Source organism: Lepidochelys olivacea, assembly GCF_965140295.1.
Source record: "Lepidochelys olivacea isolate rLepOli2 genome assembly, chromosome: 6".
NCBI lineage: Eukaryota > Metazoa > Chordata > Testudines > Cheloniidae > Lepidochelys > Lepidochelys olivacea.
The window spans coordinates 61373677-61395309 of record NC_140416.1 but is presented as its reverse complement, the minus strand read 5'-3'; the positions used below and the strand labels follow the sequence as shown (position 1 = coordinate 61395309).

General features: G+C 46.1%; 1 protein-coding gene and 1 long non-coding RNA gene across 4 annotated transcripts in view; one reads left to right on the top strand and one right to left on the bottom strand.

Moving 5' to 3' along the window:
- Positions 1-671: 671 nt before the first annotated feature.
- Positions 672-21633, top strand: part of LOC311521547 — a 35984-nt gene continuing 15022 nt past the window's right edge. Inside the window, exons 1-3 of the long non-coding RNA XR_014711909.1 lie at positions 672-836; positions 6194-6360; positions 8899-8967. This is a non-coding gene — a long non-coding RNA (uncharacterized lncRNA). The remainder of the gene's footprint in view (positions 837-6193; positions 6361-8898; positions 8968-21633) is intronic.
- Positions 10047-21633, bottom strand: part of SUSD6 (sushi domain containing 6) — a 137759-nt gene continuing 126172 nt past the window's right edge. For all 3 annotated transcript variants that reach the window (XM_084629895.1, XM_084629896.1, XM_084629897.1), the window contains exons 4-6: positions 19962-20100; positions 17746-18170; positions 10047-16167 (exon numbers count right to left, since the gene is read on the bottom strand). In XM_084629895.1, the coding sequence (XP_084486021.1) occupies positions 16142-16167; positions 17746-18170; positions 19962-20100 (590 nt within the window). In that variant the 3' untranslated portion in view covers positions 10047-16141. The remainder of the gene's footprint in view (positions 16168-17745; positions 18171-19961; positions 20101-21633) is intronic.

Below are 21633 nucleotides of genomic sequence, written 5' to 3'. Positions count from 1 at the left end.
TTAATATCCTGACAGATAATGGCATTCCCCTCACTGTGCACCATGGCTGGGGGTAATGCATCGTGATCTGAACATTTTTTTTCAACTATGATTGGTGAGATGTGACTGATTTGTCTCATCAAAAGCAAATGACGATTCCCACCATAGAATGACTCTGAATGCACAACAGAGGTGGTAAACTGGGGTGGAGGCAAGAGAGACAAGGTCTGTGTGAGGAAGGGAGAAATTGATTCAGTCACTGTGACCTATTCAGTCTTTGGCCTCTCTGCCAAGACTGCCAACAAGAGGGAGAACTGTGGTGGTGGGTTTTCTACCGTGAACCCCAGGCCATCAGAACCAGAACTGTGATGATAAACTCACACCCCAACTAGTCAGCAAGTGATGAGAACTTCTGATCCTTATTGAAGTGGGGAAAATTCAGAAAGTCCCAGCACCAAGTGTTGGCACTGCCCAGATGCCCACATTCAGCAGTTGCTACATTTTATACCATTTTGGGAAAGTCTTAATTTTGCTACCAAAATGCTGCAAGTGGGAAGATTCCAAGCTGTTTAGTTCAACGCTCCTGGATGGCTCTCTAGAGGCTCCAACTCTTCCTGAGGCTCTGTCATAAATATAAAGGGAAGGGTAAACCCCTTTGAAATCCCTCCTGGCCAGGGAAAAGCTCCTCTCACCTGTAAAGGGTTAAGAAGCTAAAGGTAACCTCGCTGGCACCTGACCAAAATGACCAATGAGGAGACAAGATACTTTCAAAAGCTGGGAGGAGGGAGAGAAACAAAGTGTCTGTCTGTAGTCGTCTTGGCCGGGGACAGAACAGGAATGGAGTCTTAGAACTTTTAGTAAGTAATCTAGCTAGGTATGTGTTAGATTATGATTTCTTTAAATGGCTGAGAAAAGAATTGTGCTGAATAGAATAACTATTTCTGTCTGTGTATCTTTTTTGTAACTTAAGGTTTTGCCTAGAGGGGTTCTCTATGTTTTTGAATCTAATTACCCTGTAAGATATCTACCATCCTGATTTTACAGGGGGGATTTCTTTATTTCTATTTACTTCTATTTTTTATTAAAAGTCTTCTTGTAAAACACTGAATGCTTTTTCATTGTTCTCAGATCCAAGGGTTTGGGTCTGTGGTCACCTATGCAAATTGGTGAGGCTTTTTATCCAACATTTCCCAGGAAAGGGGGGGTGCAAGTGTTGGGAGGGTTGTTCATTGTTCTTAAGATCCAAGGGTCTGGGTCTGTAGTCACCTAGGCAAATTGGTGAGGCTTTTTATCCAACATTTCCCAGGAAAGGGGGGGGTGCAAGTGTTGGGAGGATTGTTCATTGTTCTTAAGATCCAAGGGTCTGGGTCTGTAGTCACCTAGGCAAATTGGTGAGGCTTTTTACCAAACCTTGTCCAGGAAGTGGGGTGCAAGGTTTTGGGAAGTATTTTGGGGGGAAGGACGCGTCCAAACAGCTCTTCCCCAGTAACCAGTATTAGTTTGGTGGTGGTAGCGGCCAGTCCAAGGATAACGGATGTAATATTTTGTACCTTGGGGAAGTTTTGACCTAAGCTGGTAAAGATAAGCTTAGGAGGTTTTTCATGCAGGTCCCCACATCTGTACCCTAGAGTTCAGAGTGGGGGAGGAACCTTGACAGGCTCCATTGACCTTTCCGGAACTACAGAGAAGAGGGATTCTTTTCCAAATAGGAACCTGTAATGGTCTCATCTCAAGCTGGGAGAGGATCATTCAGCCCAGAAGCAGGATAGCACAGTAGTAATTTGGAAGCTGTGTAGCGAGGTGTTGCATTCATTAACCTACTTGCACTATGAATAGAGCGATAATATCTCAAGCTGCCATCCATCTCACCCCCATATGTGATACATCCTGGATTTGGACGTAATTGAAATCATTGGAGCAACAGTTGTGCATTATTAACAACTCACTGTATGCATGTTATTTAGTGATGGAAGCATGATTCCATCATGGTTAAAGCACAGGCCTTGGCTGCAAGGGTATAGGAGGGCTTTCAGAAGAACTGTGTTCTTTTTGGCTCTGCCAGACTTCCTGTATGACCTCGAGCAAGACATTTAACCTCTCTGTGCCTTGCTTTCCCATGTATAAAATGGAGATAATACTTACCTTCCCGATGGGATGTTGCAAAGATGAATTCATGACTTTGCAAAGTGCTTGGAGATTTTGGAATAGAAGGCACTGTAGAAGTGCAAAGTGTTCTTATTAATACACAGAATGATTCTTTTTACAGTTTGGCAGAGGCAGCAATACGTGGCTCCAGATTGGGATTAATTGTGGGGAGGGATAGTTCAGTGGTTTGAGCATTGGCCTGCTAAACCCAGGGTTGTGAGTTCAATTCTTGAGGGGACCATTTGGGATCTGGGGCAAAAATTGGGGATTGGTCCTGCTTTGAGCAGGGGGTTGGACTAGATGACCTCCTGAGGTCCCTTCCAACCCTGGTATTCTATGATTTGGGATGTAGGAAGGTGCTAACATCTCAAAAACCATCCTGATGAGACTTCAGCCCCAATTGTTGTAAATCTCTTGAGAGCAGCTGTTATTGTGCAGTTTCTGCCCTCCTGGCCAGACATCTTATGGGAACAGAGAACAGTTGTTTTTGCAAGACTGCTGTCACACACGAACCACAGCTAAGATGTGCATTCCTACAGTTTGGGAACTAAAACAAAACCCAAACTGCAGGGAGAGGATGAGCTCTAGGGAATTAGAACTGAAACCCACCTCCAACCCCTCACCCCTTTTATTCTCATCTCCCAAATTCAAGTGTCCTGGTTTTGGGTCTATGTCAAGTTGTTTGTTAGGACAGGCAAATTCTGAGTAACAAAACTCCCATGGTCTGAGAGGGCTGTGAAATGAGAGGTTTGTTTCCCTGAGCATGCAGCATTCATGTCTGACCTCTGAGTGATTTAGGTGATCAGGGTTTACCTGTATTATTTTGTTAAGACTTTACACAAACAAACAGCTCCAAAAATAGGCAGGGAGCTGAGCTCCTTTAAGGGAAGAGCTGCCTTTCAGGCCCAGCCCACGTGTGCAGCCTGATTAAGAAGCATACAGAGGGGAACTGGAAAAGCTGGCTGTGCGTGACTGAACGCCTCTGCTGGAACCTGTGGCTTCTCCTCAGCCCAGGCAGTTTCACAGATTGCAATTTACACATGAAAGAAAGTCAAGCATTGAAAGCCAGCCCATTATGCCCATCCTTTTCCTCTGTCCCACATCCTTCCTTTGGAGCCCTTTGCTGTCCTACACTGACATTAGGGGGTGCATTTACAGGTAACTGACTCCAATGGAAGGGATGTAGGAATATAACCCCAATTACAGCATATGGAGTTGTGATAGCAGTGGGTGAAATGCTACTGAGAGCCTCTTTGCTGCAGAGCTTCATCTCCCAGTGACTCATGAAGTGACTGCTCTGTGCCAATTTGCACTGTGTCCTCCTCACAGCCATAACCAGCTCCCAAGGCTGCTCACCTGCTGGTGCTCTGAGACTGCCCCATTGCCCCTTACGTGTCATTTCCAGCCGGCTGGTGATTCTCTTGTCCAGCACAAGCTCTGCCTGGCTGTCAGGCAGCTGCTTGAATCGTTGCCCAAAATGACCCGCCCTCGTTCTGGGCCTCTGGATTTACGGCCTATGCAGCTTGGCGCCCTCCCTTTGCATGGTCACCCCGGCTCCCATGGTCCAGCTTGGGGACAGGAAGAGCATGTCTCTCCCACCTGGCAGGTCACCCACACCACACTTCAGATTTATGAGCTGGGAACCTTGTCCTCCCAGTTGCCATGGAAACACAGCTTGCCAAGCAGGGCTGAGAAGAACAGAGCAGGCTGGTGAGTTTCCCCTTCACCATCCCCACTTCCCGCTTGGCCTGGCCACCCTGCACTGTGCCAGCAGCGGCCACCGTCCCGCCACCAGGGAGCATGCACGAGAGTTACCAGGCGGTGTAACAGGATCAGCAGGGGAGGGCGGGAGAGAACTTGAGGGCGTTAAGTCTTTTCACACTGGATGGAATCCCACCCCCAGGAACTGCGCTGTATGAACACAGAACAAGACAGTCCCTGCCCCAAAGCGGTTGCAATCTACTAGAAGACAAGCGGCAGCAGATGGGTACAGACAGGAGTACCAGGGAACCATGAGTCTTTGTGCCACATTGACCTGGTGGAGGGAACCTAGACCCTTCGTGCCCTTGGATCCTGGGTTTTGTTGTGAATGCAGCTTCAGGCCTGCAACTCTGAGGATCCTGTGCTTTGTGATGTGGGACAGTCTGGGCTCTTCGCGGCCCAGGCTCCTGTGGCTTGTCAGACTGGACGAAGGCATGGTCTTTCGTGCCCTGGGGCCCTGTGCTGGGCTCCTGTGTAGGCTGATGTTGTCTGAGCTCTTCAGCTCCACTGTCCGCTCTTTGGGCTCATGGCGTGTTGTCCAGTTTGGGCGTTTGAAATGTCAGGAACGTGGCTTGAGCTAGTCACTGTCATTCCAGAATGAAATGGGATGAAGCTGAAGAGGCCCGCATAGTGCCCCAGGGCAGAGAGAGATTGCATTAACAGTGTGACAGTATATTTTGCTGCATATAATTCCCAGCTAACAACGGTCGGTGATGCCTTCCAGTGACAAAGCCACCACCGAGCTCTAGTGATAATCCCTTCTGCTGCTCCCCAGGGCATTGCCCTGGAAGGTTTCCATTAACAGACCCTCTTCCTAATATAAAGCAAGCTCTGTGCTCAATGCCCTCTAACACAAAACCATTAGCCCCAATGAACATACCAGTGTGGGGGTGTTTCCATATCCTAGGGTAGCCCCAACGGTGGGTCAGAGGCTGTGAGGGAACTGAGGATTCATGGGAGATTCCAAGGACTGGGAAAGGTGTGACCTATTGGAGGGCAAACTGGTGGGCGGGAGCTGGAATCTTGTTGGAAGGCATGATGGGGTTGCTGCGCTCAGCAAGGCCAGTGCTGATGTGCACTTGTTACAGGATTCACGCAGACAGTTACGATGGAGTGGATGTACTGGTGGTTTTGTATCGGTGGATAATCCACACACACCAGAATGCCATCCCCAGGGTTTGGGCAGTACACTGAAATGCCTGGCTTAACGCCGGGTGAACTAGGAGGGTGTCTTGTTTGTGTGTGTCTGTTCCCTCTTTTGAGCAGGTTTCCTCAAACCAATTGCATGGCAGGGGCATTTTTGTCTAGCTGCCTCTGCAAACTAAACTCCTCCTTTGAGCATTGACTTTTGAGGTGCCTAGTACTCCAGACTTTTCTCTCCCCCCTGCAGCCCAGCTAAGTCAAGCTTTTCTGCATATGGCCCTCACTTGCTACAGGCACAAACCCAAAATGACAAATTGTTTCCGATACATTTAGCAGATAAAAGCTGCAGAACGCCGCATATTTCTGGCTGCAAGAGCTGCTGCCAGCAGCAAGCAGCCATAGCCCTGTAAATCTGTACCCAGAAGGCATCAACCCCACCCACCCGTCTGACACAAGAATGCCCACAGATGCTGTGGGAGTCAGGGAAAGGATCCTCCATGTCAGAACATCAAGTGTTACAGCATCAATGTGGTGTCCGGAAGTTATGTTTGAGAATGCATTGTGGTAAATAAGCAGAGATGTCACCTCTTCTTCCCACTTAACCCTTCTTCCTATGCTGGGATTTGGGATGCAGAAAAATCCATGACAAAAATTATCACTCTATAGAAACTATCTTTCTGTAGTGAATAAATTTATATTATTGTTTTATTTTAACCAGTGTGTTTGGATTAGAGTGTGGGGGAAACTCCATTTGGGATGTCAAAGTTGGTGCATTATCATTTTCCTTTGATGAAATGATGATCTATGAGCTTGTACTGTTCAGAACTGAGCAGTACAAGATGCATATTTGGGGGTACAAGACTGGGACTAGGACTTTGCGCGTGTCACCCTGTATGTAATTCACAAGTGGCTGGTCAGAGTGCTCATGTATTTATCTGAGAGTGAATTTGCATGCTGAAAGCTGTGTGAGCAGGCCAAGAGTGGCTGTTCTGACAGCAAAGCAGTGTAAAAGGCACCCCAGGCTAGAGAGTTAAGGAGACACAGCTGTTCAACAGGCCAGATTGTACCCGGGGGAATGTCACAAAGCCAAAACCTTTGATGGTCTCCATTTCTGTGGTTTCTGAATTTTTTTCCCTCCTCATGTCTGTTTTGTATTTTCGCATAGATCAAAGGATGCAAGACCTCAGACTACCATAATATAGGTTACTGAGGCAAGGATCGTGATTCCTGGAAACACCATTGATATTTGCAGGATTGAGAAATCCCAAATCTTACCCTGGCCAAGAGAATCCACTGGTCAGACAGGCAGCTGCCCAGCAAAGTTCAGCTTGGGTATGTATCCAGTATGGTTTCAAGTCTCATTTTTTGGTCTGGGATGGTTGAATCATTTTGGAGATTTCAGGGAAGTTCAGGTAAGCACCTGCGAGGGAGTCTTACCTGGATTACCAGGAGACTGTGCTCACTGCCTCAATTTCCCTTTGCTGGTAGCCCCTCCAGCTAAACCAGAAACTCCTCCCTCTCTTGGGTAACAAAATTTCAAGGACAAATGTGGAAGAGGAGCCCACAAAACCCATCTCTGGAGGGTCCATAGGCTTTTAGCTTCTCAGTCCAGGGGAAGTGGAGAAGAGCTTTTCTCCCCCCTGTGCTGTAGTTGTGGCCCTGAAGAAGGAAGCAATTGCCTACATCAGTTGTTCAAGTCACCTTGTTCAGGGGCTCCCTATGCCAACAGTTTCAAAATGCCTCCCTTTCCAGCCTTCCATTCTCTAGCTGGCTCTCAGTGCAGGTCAAGATGGAGAGACCATTCCTTCCCCAAATGCCCCGGACTGCAGGCTGAAAGCTTATATACAGCTGGCTCCCTTCCCAGAATTCCTGGAGAGTCTCTAACTCTCATGGTCCTTTGGGCCACAAGTCCCAGAATCCTTCTGTTCTTAGTTTCTACCCAGAACAGGGCAGAGCTGGTCCTGCAACCTGTCTTAAAGTGGCAACATGCCCTAAGACAGGGTGTCACACCACCAGTCCTTACTCTGGGACTCAATCAGATCTGCATATCCCCTAGTATTCTGCCTGCATTTCAGAATGCCTCTCCAATATCTCCTCCTGTTGTCCGACTGCTATCTCCAGTTCAGGATCTCAGCAGATGAGCTTACCTTTCCTCCAGAAATTCCCTCATCCTTCTCGCTACCAAACCCACCATTGTCCATGACCCTGATGCTTTCTCTGTCCCTGAGACTTGCAACCTTGTCGTTTGTTCAGCTCTTCTTTATCCTTCCCCTCCAAATCCTCTCTCCCTGCATCGGCACGAACATCCTCCCTTTCCTTCATCCCAACTGCTAAACCCTTAGCGTCTGGTTTATTGGAACCCCCTCCTCCTCTCAACTCTCCCCATTCCAGTCTATCGAAACCTTGCAATAATTACTGCTCTTTGCACTGCAATAGTGCCTAGAGGGTCTAGCTCCCCTGTGCTAGTCACTAGAGAAACTTTAAAATAACCACTCTGCTGCTACTCCAAACACGCCACCATCCTCAAGTACTTCCTGTCCCCTTCCGCCACATGTAAGCACAACCTCATCCCCCAAACTCTGACCCGCTCCAACCTGCTTACATCTCACCCAGATTTCTTCCAGTCCTACTTTATGCAAAACGCTCTGCCTATCTCCCCTTTTCTCTTTTCCCCATTTGTGGATTTGGGCCTTTTGTGTTGTCCTCTGTATCTTGGAAAAGGCAGCCAATCACACCAAGTGTCTTTCCTCCATTGCTGGATTGTCACTGCTTCCTGTTCTTGTGCCACAGTTTTTAATGGGTTTTGATCTGCTAATTTAGGATGTAGAAGCTCCCTAGGCTCCTAACCCAGTGTTCCCATGCAGTTGTAAATTGCATGAACACACATGATGCTAAAGCAATTAATAGTAGAGGGAAGCAAAGTGCCTTGTTCGAGATCATGCAGCAAGTTAGTAAATCAGATGGGATTAGAGCAGGGCATCCTCGTGCAGGATCAGAACTCTACACCACATGGCATATGCAGAAAGCAAATAGGGATGGGTATATATAATAACTGCACCAGACAATGGCCCTGGAGTTTATCTCAGGAAATCTAGGCCCCCTCCAGTCTGTCAGGAGATTAAGAGAATCTGGTGCTGGGATCAAGATATCTCAACCTGTTCTTAGGCTAAAGCTAATTTATACCAGGCAAGCTCATTACATCTCTCCCAAACCAAGTCCACTCAATACCAACAGTTGTTTCACTGGCAGATCCACCCATCTACATTCAATGAACACCACACTCTTCTTGGAATTTTCCTTCCTCCCACTCCTTCACCCTCCACCTTTCCAGAGTCACTTTCCCCTAAATAATACATAGGGGGTGGAAGGTGAATGGGCAAAGACCGGTCCCTACTTTTTGAAAGTTATCCAGCAGGCCCTACTATTTGTATGCATGGAAAAGGCAAATGTGCAGTTCCACAATCACCTGTGGCCACTAGGCACAAGCTGGGCTCCACTCAGCTAAAGGGGTGGGGACAGGGAGAGGAGGCTAGGAACATCCATTCCCCATGGCAGAGGCTTGTTCTGGGCAGCAGAATTTATAGTGGATATGAGCGGGTACCTGGAAGACACTAGCAGCAATGAGGCCTTGGGGGAATACAAATGGGACAAAATTGGTGAGAATAGGTCCATTTGCCCATGGATGCTGGGCAGAAACTGGTGACATCCCCTGGGAATTCCACTGCTCTCCCACCACCTAGGAAGAATGACATGACAGAAGTATGTGCAAAAATGCTGTGCAGATCTAGGCTTCCTTCTGTACAGTTTTAGGCTGGGAGCATAGAACCCACTGTGTCAGTTTTATAGATTGTGGGTTGTCTTTATTTACAGGCGCGGACTGGGATTCAAGAGCTATGGACTCTAATTCGTGAGACTGCCACAGAGCCAGTGTAGCCTTAGGTAAGACACATAACCACTCCCTGCCTCAGTCTGCTCCAATGTAACATGGGGACAGTACCCTGTCAGAAATATAAAGGGAAGGGTAAACCCCTTTGAAATCCCTCCTGGCCAGGGGAAAGCTCCTCTCACCTGTAAAGGGTTAAGAAGCTAAAGGTAACCTCGCTGGCACCTGACCAAAATGACCAATGAGGAGACAAGATACTTTCAAAAGCTGGGAGGAGGGAGAGAAACAAAGGGTCTGTGTGTCTGTCTTATGCTGGTTTCTGCCAGGGATAGACCAGGAATGGAGTCTTAGAACTTTTAGTAAGTAGTCTAGCTAGGTATGTGTTAGATTATGATTTCTTTAAATGGCTGAGAAAAGAATTGTGCTGAATAGAATAACTATTTCTGTCTGTGTATTTTTTTTTGTAACTTAAGGTTTTGCCTAGAGGGGTTCTTTATGTTTTTGAATCTAATTACCCTGTAAGATATCTACCATCCTGATTTTACAGGGGGGATTTCTTTATTTCTATTTACTTCTATTTTTATTAAAAGTCTTCTTGTAAGAAAACTGAATGCTTTTTCATTGTTCTCAGATCCAAGGGTTTGGGTCTGTAGTCACCTAGGCAAATTGGTGAGGCTTTTTACCAAACCTTGTCCAGGAAGTGGGGTGCAAGGTTTTGGGAAGTATTTTGGGGGGGGAAAGACGTTTCCAAACAGCTCTTCCCCAGTAACCAGTATTAGTTGGTGGTGGTAGCGGCCAATCCAAGGACAAAGGGTGGAATATTTTGTACCTTGGGGAAGTTTTGACCTAAGCTGGTAAAGATAAGCTTAGGAGGTTTTTCATGCAGGTCCCCACATCTGTACCCTAGAGTTCAGAGTGGGGGAGGAACCTTGACATACCCCTTAGCTCCCACTTGCGGTAAAGCTTCATTCGTTGTCTGCAATATGCTTTGAGATCCCCAGATGGAAGGTGCTAAAGAAGCGTAGAGTATCATCAGATAACCTGCTGGCTGGTTTCTCCACTCCAGCCAAACAGCACGAGACCAAAGGACAGCATGTTTTTTAAAAAAAGCACACCCCAGAGGTTAGACACTCACTTCAAAAGAACTTTTTTAATTTAGAAATGCAGTTATATACATAGAACAATTAAAATTAAATTAAACTTTGTACAAATATTAAAATACTATCTTCACACCCACTGCAATGTACAGGAGACCAGAAAAGCAAAAATAAAACTGATTGAGTGACATCCTGCACAGCATCAATTACGTTTCATTTGTTTTAAAATCCCACATCTAGGAGTACCATTCTGCACACAATTCCATAGTGGTGTAACTCAGACAAAAACCAGAAAACAAATTAATGCATTGAAGGCAACCAAGCTTCGCTATCTGTAACTACCTGCAGTGTGCTCACTGCATCACACAGTGTCTGCTCCACAGACAGTTCAGCTTCGTGTTTGGTTTGAACTCTTATGTAAAGTTGAGAATCAAAAATAAAGCATTACTTTCCAGCAGAATTAGATTGCCCCTCTCCTTGGCTCACCCTTGGACAGAAGCAAAAAGCATATGTTAAAATAGAAGAGCATCAATTTAATTCAGACATCCACTCTGGTGCAACCACATGTAACCTCTTAAAGTTCTCCAGAAGGCCAAGTTAGAAGCAGTATGTAGGACAGAGCTCTCTGAAGAGAGGTCCCAGAGACTTACATGCTTTGTCCCAGGAGCAGTGAGAGCAGGACAATCATTCTTGGGGTTTGTTTTGTTTTTTTCACAAGGTTCTGAAACGTTGGCAGAAAATTCATTCCCAATATAAAAACACTCCCTCAAATGAAGCCAGCCTTAGGCAGCCTCTCTGCATTCCCAAGACCTTTTACAGAGAGAACTGAAGTTTCTTAACTACAAGTTTCTGTGAACAAATGTTTTCAAATTTAATCAGCAGTTCCTTCTTTTCAGGATGAAATTTATTGTGCTAGTGTGAGAACCAGGAAATGAAACAGATTATACTAGTTCTGCTGTCCAGGCTGTGTGAAGTAAAGAATATTAATAAAACAATTGCTGTCCAAAAATAAAAACTAATTTGAAAAATTAGTTTAACAACATGACATGTTGTAAACAGATCAGCAAGGAAATCTAAACATCTCTATCTTGCTGCGCCTCCACTTTTTTACATGGCGGAGTCGTTGGTTTTTAGTATCTGATCATCTAGGCACAGTGAACCCTTCTTTATGGGCTCACCATTATATGCATTTGCACCCAATAGTTTGAGCCACCTACAGGGCCTGCCGGAGTTTTTAATAACAGCTCCTACTCACTCACCCCAAGTTTTCTAGGTGCTCTCTCTTCTGTACTCACAGCAGTGATCTCCCAGCCCAGCTTACGTCCTACAGCAGAACTTACTGCGCTCACTGAGTCCCAATTCAAATCAAACCAAATTCTCCACACTTCGGGGAGTCTTGTATTTCCTTCTGGAATAATGTCAATATTTCTCTCCAAATTACTCCATGTGCTGTGAGGGCAAGTCACCCCTCCAGATGCATAAAAACCCTGCTAAGTTGTTGAATTGTTAAATGGGGAAACCCTGAGAGAGTTCACTTCCAAGAGGAAGTACGTAAGATGATGCTCACAGAGTGTAATTTTATGTTGCAAGTTTGCTGTTGGTTTAAAAGGATGGGAATCCTCTGGCTCTGCTCCGTCCCAGAGTCACAAAGCTCTAATTGTGCAGCAGTCCTACAAAGGAGGAGAACACTACAGAACCTTGCTCCTTCCACCCGCAGGAGTCAGGCCCTTATTTAAAAAAACAACCGAAAACAAACCACCAAAGTTCCCTTCCCTGTTACTAATCCCTTTACATTATTCCAACATTGACATGATTAAAGTTTGCTTTTAATTCACCTTGCACTTCATAATTTCAGCACTGAGAAGAGACCAATCCAATTCACTTTCATTTGTAGTCAGTTTCACTTTCTGGATCTCTCACACTAGCCTGGTACTGTAATATCTGAATTGCAAACAGGGCAGAGGAATATCCTTGTTTAAAAAACTACAAAAACCCTTTCAATTGGAATAGCAAAGAAATCATGGAAGAGTTTCTATTGCACATAGTGTTTTGTAAATTTCTCCTGACAGCATCCCTTTAGGTTTTGTACCCCCTTATACTTTTAATAAGTGCTATTTTTAATTTTCAGGTATAATTAAATCATTTGAATATTCTTGTTAAGCATTTCAGGGTACAGAATGTGTAAGACAACATAAAACTGCACCATGCTGGGAATGCTATAGGGGGACTGTTTCCTTTTGACTATTCTGGTCTATGATTCCAGCACGAAATGCGGTATTCTTCACTCCAACTTAATGCTAACAAGTTATGGGAGAGCTCATAAGAAAGGGTTCTTTAAGGCTGAGTTCTGCAGTTCTTGCTCCCATTGATTAAAATGGGAGTTCTGAGTGTGCAGTATCTCACTTATCTTTCTAGCTCTCTTCCTTCCCCAGAAATTGATTTCTGCCCCTTCAAGTCTCCCTAAGACTTTAAAGGTATGCAGGTAATGGTCCACATGTTGCTCAGTAAAGAGAAAGAAAAAGCATTGTTTTTTCTTTTTGAAAACTTATCTGCTGGATTTTAAACAGGTTTTTCCCCTCCTCATTCTCTCTCATTTTATATGAAAGTAAACTCTAAAGCTGAATGCTTGGGAAGGTGAAACACAAGAATCCAAAAGCTGTTTCTGCTTGTTCTGGCTTGCATGGGATTTAATGTCTCTAGTCTGCATGGATGTTTCCACAGAAGAAAGTGACATGCTACTTTTCTGCAACCGCCAAGGCATCCAGGGGCATCAGAGATTTCCAGCCAGCAGGCTACAATTAGATCCCCCCATGAAAAGCCAGTATCAGTAGCTGCTATTTTATCCTCTTAAAATCAAAGAGACATCGATTGTCTATTTCTGCTGATTATTAAGATTACAGGCACATCTTTTCCCTCTCCCCACACCCCTCCCTCCTGGGAAAGAAACTCTGGGGGGGACTCAAACAAAATTAAGGTCCCCTTCTTCTGTTGTTTTTGCCCAGTTGATTATTTCCCTCAGACTGGTGGATAACCACACTATTGTAAGTCGGGGTTAGTGGACACAGCCACTATGCGCTCTCTGTTAGGTACATGGCTGTCAGTTTCAGCATTCAGAGCAAGGTCAGGCCCTGGGATCAAATTCCAGCTTCATTAAGAGAATGCTCTTCTGTCAGCTGAAGAGTGTGGCACCTGGCCTTTGCACCCAGGCTGCTGGATGTCAGCTTTGGTTACCAGGGAACCTTAAGCTAATTAGAGAGCAATTCATTCTATTTTCTATTTGTTTGATGAGAAGAAAACAAGGTCAGTGTTTGCACTTTGATAAGAAGTGAGAGACCAGGTTATAGGGACACTTATTTCAAACGTGATTTTGTAGAAGAACAATTTTAAAACTAAGAGTAGAAATATTTCCATGTTGATTTTCTTTAAATTCCAATGGAAACGGTTTACAAACTAATACATTTATGCCTGCAGTCTGAAAGCCAAATACTGCAGCACCATTAAGCTGGAAATGAAACAAGTTTGTTTTTTATTGTCCAAACTGAGACAGAAACAAAACCACCAAGGATAGTGAAAGTTGGATTTGTCAAATTCTTGCAGTAACCTAGGGTGTTGAGCAGGTAAAGAAGTTTGTTTAAAATATACTACTTTTAACTTGACAGTGTCTCTTTAAAACAATTCTTGTGACTTAATTTAAGAGATACAAGGGATGTGGGAAAACAGAGCTGTTCCCCCCCCACACACACACACACACACGCACACACTGTTACAGCCGTCCTGGGAATTAACAGGCAAATGCATTAGGGAATTTAATGAGCAGGGGAGGCAGGTTGCTGGCTATACACTGCAGCCAATCCCTGCCCACTGCAGCTGGAGCTTAACCTCAGTTACTGTAGCAATAATCCATTTTAAAGTGTTATATAACACTCAGTATTCTAATATAGTCACTGCTCTGGGTAGGGAGTACAATTATAAAAAGGGGAGAGAAAGAGGGGCTGAGGTATTCACCCAGAAGTCACAACTTGCTGAATAAAGCCACGTCTCATTGCTCCCTCCATTTCAAATACAAATTCACTGGCTTTCCTTCAGGGCAACTGCTGGTTGACCACTTGACTAAGGTACGGGGTGAGCATGCACACCTCCACCCCCGGCCCCTTTTGCCTTAGTCCAACTAATGAGCTGCATAGACCTTTTTTTGAGGGGCTAAGCACTGCTGCTGGAACCAACTCTAGGGAAGCTGTTCCCTTGTCTTCCCTGCTTAACTCCTTTAAATCCACCACCAAGCCCCAAACATGCATTTGGCCATGGGACACAGTTGTCCCTATGCAGCACCATTCAGGAAATGACATGTAACAACCTCCAGTATGTCACACCAGGCCCTACATATACAAGGGACAAGAAATGTATTCCTAGGCTTATTTTAAGACAGCCCTGTCAAGAGAGTCATTAAAACTCATGCTCTGGACTAGGGAGTGTCCTGCTCCAGGTAACTGTTTAAAAACTGCTCTGCTGTCTCCACAATGGCCACGCAACCCAACTGTGTCAACTCCACTCTTCAGGAGGGGTTTTAGCGAACACACTGTTCCCCATCCCCATGAAGAAGAGGCCCACATGTGAGAGCAGCTCCAAATGCACAAAGAGGTCCCATTAGGATAAAACAGCAGCACAACTCTTTCCATTTAAGGTTCTGAAGACATGGTGCAACTATTTAGAAAGTGTGATGCTGTACTCGAGTACCCTGGTATCTCTTGCCAGGCAACCGAGGATGCTAACCACAAACCCCAGCATTAGCTGACAATGTTAATATTTCTGCTGACAAAATCGCAAACATAAAAAAGGGCCAGTGAATCCAGAGAACATCTTAAAAAGCCCTTACGTTTCCTGGAAAATTGAGGGAGTAAGGGACAATGTTTCTAAAGGACTTTTCCATTTTTGCTGTCATGTCAAGTTAAAAGTTGTTCGTAGCAGTTACGCAGGAAAACCTGATATTTTTAAAACCGTGTCAGACACCCGACACCTGCAAAAGAACAGGCCTTTGGATAAACTGGCCACGAACATGGCACACCATGTCAGCAGAATGTGACTAACCTGCAGTTAACACAGGCTTGGTTAACTGGAGATCAGAAAATCAGGGTTGTACTGCAAGTTTTCTTGCTTCTAGGCCTTGTCTACAACTAGCCTTTTGAAGAAATTCTCCAGGAGTTTAGCACCAGGAGCTGCCCCTGTGCTAGACCAGCACTGAAAGGAACTAGTAAATTTTCCTCAGAGTAGACAGCCCTAGACTTCAGGAAACACAAAAACCGAGTGGATTGTGAGGTCAATGAAAGAATGAGACAGTGGGATTTTCTGGAATGGAATCTTGCAGAGAGACAGTTAGTCTGCTACATCAAAGGTGTATGTATATTTGCGGGGAAGATGAAGGATAACAAAAAAGGCATGAAGGGGAGGAAGAGAAAAATCTTCAGGCGTTTCCAGAAATCTTGTAAAAGATGTCAGACTTCTCTGCCTTTACAATACCCAGTAATGCCTAACTGTTAATATGCAGTCAAGTTACAGAACATACCACTTTATTTTTTAAAAACTATGAGCACTGCTGGATAGTGTAAATTACCCATATTGGAACTTTTCCCAAGCCCAGGTTCATCCCTCTTGGAGAACTCTGTCCTGCCCCCTAGTCACCAGGAGGATACTGGAAGAAAGGCCTTTATATAAACTATGTCTGCACCCAACGAGCAAGCAGTTCTTGATCCCTGCTCTCTGGGCTGCTGAACAGCTAGTGAGGCCTGTGAGAAGCTGCGACAAGCCAGTGTGAGAAGGAGAAAGGCACAAGTAAGTAGCAGCTCTCCAGACGCTGCTGTCAAACATCTGACACGGGGAGGGAAGAAGAGGGAGGAGCTCAAATCCATTACATTATTCAAGCCCCTAATGTAGATGAAATGGGAAGGCTGACACCGCACCAAATGGCGCATCGAGGAGACAACCTGGCAATATCCTTTGGATCTTCAGCTGAAGGGTCTCTGCTTGGAGGTATCCAGGGCCCAGCTCGTGAAGGTGGGGAAGGCTGCACAGAATGCTTGCATCCCAAGAAAGAAGAGGGGGAACCAAGAGGGAGAAGGCTAAACAAGTGCAGCAGGCCTCATGCTTCCTTCAACAATGGAGTATCTGGAAGGGAAAAGAAAAAGAGAGGTCAGACTTTACACGGGTCACTCTATGGAACTTCTAACAGGTGGCAGCAAAGTGCACAGACAGGGCATATGTTACAGCCCCTCCCACATCCCAGTACAGACACACACTCTCCGACAATGGTAGTGCAGCATTCGCCCTCCGACACCAGGTAGCACTTCTCCCCAAGCCCTCCAGCAGCCTCCCTACAGATCAGGAGTTTCCTATTGCCTTAGCCTAGCAGCAGCAGGTGATTGCAAATAGGCCTGTGGCAAGTTAACCTTTAACTACAGCCAGTGCAAGTTCCCATGTAGGTGGGAGTTAGGTAGCTTCAGCAGGATCTTGACCCAGTAAGCTAGCCTTTTGGTTAGTCTTCCTTATAACATAAGGACGGCCATATTGGGTCAGACCAAAGGTCCACCTAGGCCAGTATCCAGTCTTCTGACAATGACCAATGCCAGGTGCCCCAGAGAGAATGAACAGAACAGGTAATCATCAAGTGAGACACCCCGTCGCCCATTCCCAGCTTCTGGATTATAGCAATTTGCCCCACTGAGAGGTGCTTTAAACAGAGATTTAAAAGCAGTGCTATACATTGCAGAACACATGGATTGTCTGCCTATTTCTGCACAGTCTGAAAGGCCCACTGGATCAGCTTTTGGCAACACTATCCCCAAACTCTGCTACCCATGTTTGAGGTTTTCCTCCCATATCTGGGAATCTGGTATTTCCCTCCCTGTAGGGGAAATAACCTTTGGGGTTTTATTGTTGAGTAGGGTTCCAAGTCATGTTACTGACTATTATAGGGCTTGCAGCAATGGAAAATAAAGTTCTGCTTTGTGCTATCTATAAGCCATTTATGCTTCTTGACCTAGCAGATCTAACCTCTACAGAAGCAAAGCTTTGTTCTGTCTCCATATCAGCTCTGTCCTTGTAAGGCCTCTCTTTTCGCAGAGTCCAGAAAACTCAGAGAGCTGGTCCATGTTATGTGGACTCCTGTCCGCTACAGGACTGAGGCACAAGACCATCATAACTCATTCCTCTTAGGACTTCAAACTAGACTTGTGCTCTGGGTCTGTAGTGCTTTATGCACTACGCTAGACAGTCCCTTGCCTTGTCAGTTACAGTGCCCCAAATGGAGGAGCCCCAGAACTGTAAACTGCTCATTTTCAAAAAAGTGCCCCCCTCCAACAAGCAGTTGCCCCTAAATAGGGCTGCCCTGCATTTTCATGGCACTGCGGGGGATGGGGAGAAAGTTCTTTGCCAATGACTTGATAAAGACCAGAGGAAGCACAAGAGCAGAGCAGAACAGACCTGTGGTCCTAGTCTGGCATCTTGCCTTTGATGCAGGCCAATGCTGGATGCTTTGGAGGAAGATGTACAGCCCCCAGTATGCATTTAATTACGTAACACAGTGGAGGTAGGGAAATTTCTTTGACACTCAGCTGGTGACCAGCTTGTGCCCTTAAGCCAAAGAATCAATGGCCCTTGTAATTCTCATCCTAGCTAGCTTCACTGCGGCGACTATTCTTATGCACATTAGTGTCTCATTCAGTATTCCCTGTTCATATCACGTACCGTCTGTGTATTCCTCCGAGGAAGTAAGTGATAAAAGGCTTTGTAGATCACTGCTTTCTGAGTCTTGAGCATCTTTGTGCACAGGTCTACTGCTAGCCATGCCAGCTACCCAGGAAGAGGTGGTGGCCTGGTGTACGAGAACAGTTTCAGAGCGTTGAGAGCCACTGGCTTCACACAGTCCAGAGCGTCCTGGGGCCTCGTCCTCTCCAACGAAGCAGTCCCGAGCCCCTTGGTCCTGCTGCTGCTGCATCTCACTTGTTCCACTCTGCCCAGCTCCCTCTGACAGCACAATCTGTACTCGTGAATCCGAGGGCGGAATGCAGTTCCCTGCGCTGCCATAGACTGCTTCTTCATAGGACGGCAAGGCCACCTGGACACCATCCACCATCATGGAGACCTGATCCCCAGATACACCTTGATCACGTCTTGCAAGAGGAAAAAGCTAATTTAGGGCTAATTTAGATAGCTCTGTGTGTCTGTGAGCCCCCCACCACGCCAATGAGCCATGAAGTAACCTTTCCTTAACCCAATTCCACCACTCAACAGTGACCTGTTCAGGGGGAGAAGGACTGAATTTTACCAACACCCCATGAAAAGCAGTCACCTCCTTGTGCTGCCATGCCAGTGACCACACACTAGTTCTCCTGTTAACAGTGGCTGGCCCTGCGGAAGACAGGGGCATGCTCCAGAACTGTGCCCTCAAATGAGACAATGCCCTGCTGCTCAACAGCCACCCCACCAGCTGTTCAAGGAGCAGAAGTGGCTGGCTCAGAAGACCAATCTGTGCCCACCCGGAGGAAGGGCAGCAGAGCACAGTACACACTGCCGGCAATGGCAGCAGTTGAAATGTGGGACCCTCCCCTCCTCCATGTACAGCTGTCTTTTCCCAGGTCAGGAGGGCAAATGTCCTGTATTTTTTCTATTCCCCCCCACCCTCCCCGCAGCAGGGATAATCAGAGATGTGCACATATGTCAGAAGCTCCTGAATAATTAATTTATTCTGGCTGGTCAGTACCTTTATTTAGTGATATCAGCATAATTCACAGCCACAGAAGCAATGGAGGGATCTCTTAAATGAGCTGGGCACTGGCAGGGGAAGGGGCAGATGTAAATCCACAGGCTCTTACCTTGGTAATCATCCAGCACTGGAAAAGTAAGGAGGCTGAAGTAGAGGACAGTCCAATAGGGTTTGGATAATGTCTTACATTTAAAATGTAGAAGCACAGAAATAGAATAGCAAATAGATCAGGTGGAATGGGAGAACAGTAGCCACAGAAAATGCTGTATCCAAGTTCAGGGGGTCTCCAGGAGGAGCCGTTCACAAGTGCTGGGCACACTGCTTCACAGTGCACAAATGCTGTGTTTCCTGAAGCCCATAGACACTCTGTGCCACCCACAGACCTCTTCTCACCCATAATACTGCCTGTGCCTCGTCACTGGAGACACGTAAGTGGGGCAGCTAAAAGTAAGGGGTGCATGGGGGGTGGGGGGAAAATAAAAAAAAAATCACAGCTCCACTATGTCCTGAGTTTGTGAGGCCCGTGGTTTAAATAAGGCAGGGAATAGCCCTTTCCTCAACTCTATTCAGTATGCTGTCCTACGGGAAGTGAATCTGGGGGGTCAGGCCAAGCTTCCAATAGACTATGTTCACATCACAAAAAAACCACCAGCACACATTAGTGCTGACTGATGTCAACAACGGGAAGTTTTAATGGACAGACCAAAGCCTGACAGGAGCTGGAGACTAAACCCTCTCCAGATAAGGGCTGAGGTACATTGGCAGGGCAGTGGAAGCCTGTGGTAAGATTGCCAGTATCACATCTATTCTGTGAATGAGAAGAACAGTCTCTTTTCTTGTGTCATCAACCCGATGGCATCTTTTGCCAGCAGTAAATTTATTTAAAGGAAAGGGATGAGAAGTTATGGCCATTAAAACCAGACCCTGCTCAACATGACATGAGGAGATTATACAGAAACCCAGCAGAACCCAACAAAGCAACAGACTTGAAGAAAGAGTGATGAAGAAAAGCACAAAAGGATGAAAAAAGGAAATGAGAAAAACAGAAGAACAGGACAGAGAAAGGAAAGAAGAGTGATGGGGTTAAGATGACAGAAAGAGGAGACAAACCCAACACCCTTGTGGACTGCACATGTAAATAAATATTACATCCCCCAGCCCCTGCCCTCTGTTGAAACTTTTCCCCCACTGAGCTCACCTGCTGTGATGAAAAGACTTCAGCTTTGGCTGCAGCAAAACGAACAGCACAACTAAGAGAAGGATCAGAGCTACTGAGCTTGCTGTGGAGGCCACTATGGAGAGGGTGGGGACCCCGATTGTCGGGGGCGAATCTTTATCTACAAAGCCAAAAGAAACAAATGGTTCATGCCTCAGAACAGCCATCATGTGAAGAAGGTACATACAAGGGTACTCTGAAAAATGGAGGGAGTGTCAGGGAAGAGCAATAGAAGGGGGGAAGGAGGCTAAAGGGGCTGATTTAGGAGAGGATGAGTTAAATGCATACATTTAGTTTGGCTAAGTGACAACTGTGACGAAGCAGGGAGGGGGGAGTGTTGACCTGGGAATGTGGCAGGGGAGTTTCATTGGAGATGGGATACCTGAGAGCCTGTAACCTGAGCCGGGGGGAGATGAGGGAAGCAACACCTCTGCCCAGGAAACTGGACAAAGGCTGCAGGAGAGAGCCTGCTGGGGGGGTTGGTTTCAGTTTTGGGCTGGGTGGTGGAAAGCAGGGAACCCCAAGCCTGGGGTCTAAGCTCCCTGCCCCCCAAGAAGGACTTGACTGAGGGGTCCTGGTTGTACCCACAAGCTCTGTTTTAGACTGTGTTCCTATTGTCCAATAAACCTTCTGTTTTACTGGCTGGCTGAGAGAGTCACAGTGAATCCCAGGAAGAGGGGTGAAGGGCCCAAACTTCCTCACACTCCGTGACAACAACTACAAAGAGGCTTGATGACCATAAGGAAGGAAGAGAATTGTTTAGCGTAACAGAAGGGGTGTTTTAGGCTGAACAGCAGGAAAAGCTCCCTGTTAATAGGAATTCTTAGCCAGTGGAAGAGTCTGCCCCAAGGAAAGTAGTGGAATCCCCATGGCTTGTTTTAGCACAGGTAAAGTGTGACAAGGGAGCTGAGCAGGGGTAGCTATGTCGGCAGGAGAAGCCAACATAGCGCTTTCTACACTGGCGCTTAGGTAGGTCCCACAGTAAGTGCTAGTGTAGACATAGCCTAACAAACATGTAGTAGGGAATAATCCTGTACTGGCAGGGAAATGAACTCAGACAGCCTAAGAGGTCTTCTCCCTCTCTAGGCTGTGTAATTGCCTGTATGTTGCTTCTATCCCCTAACCCATTTAAGTGATGACTAAAGTCTTCTGTACTAACCCGCCCCGCAATGCTTGTAGGTTCACTGGCCAATGCTCTTACATGCTTCATATACAGGACATCCCCATTTAACTGAATCCCAGTTAAGCAAAACTTCCATTTTGCTACAATTCACTATGTCCTCTAGGGTCACACCTAGCAATAGGTACTTAGTGTAGACAAGATCTTCACATCATGTTCCTGTATGGCTGCATTTTCTGTGAAGCGGTGCGACACCCGAAGATGGATTAAGATGTGATTGTTTGCTTTGAAGCCTATGGTCTTAACACAGTTTCCTCATTTCTCACTGGCTTTTTCAAGTCACTACCCTTCCACCAGTGACTTGAGGCCCTATATTTCTGGTCAACCCAGGCCATGTGTGGTATTAACCCATCCCCGGTGATACTAGAGAAAAGCCACGTGGTCATTGCCATTCACATTGCTACTTGCAGTCCTGGAGTGGGCAAAATGCCATCATGCAGGAATGCTGTCCAAGCATGGCGAGTTGTCACAGTG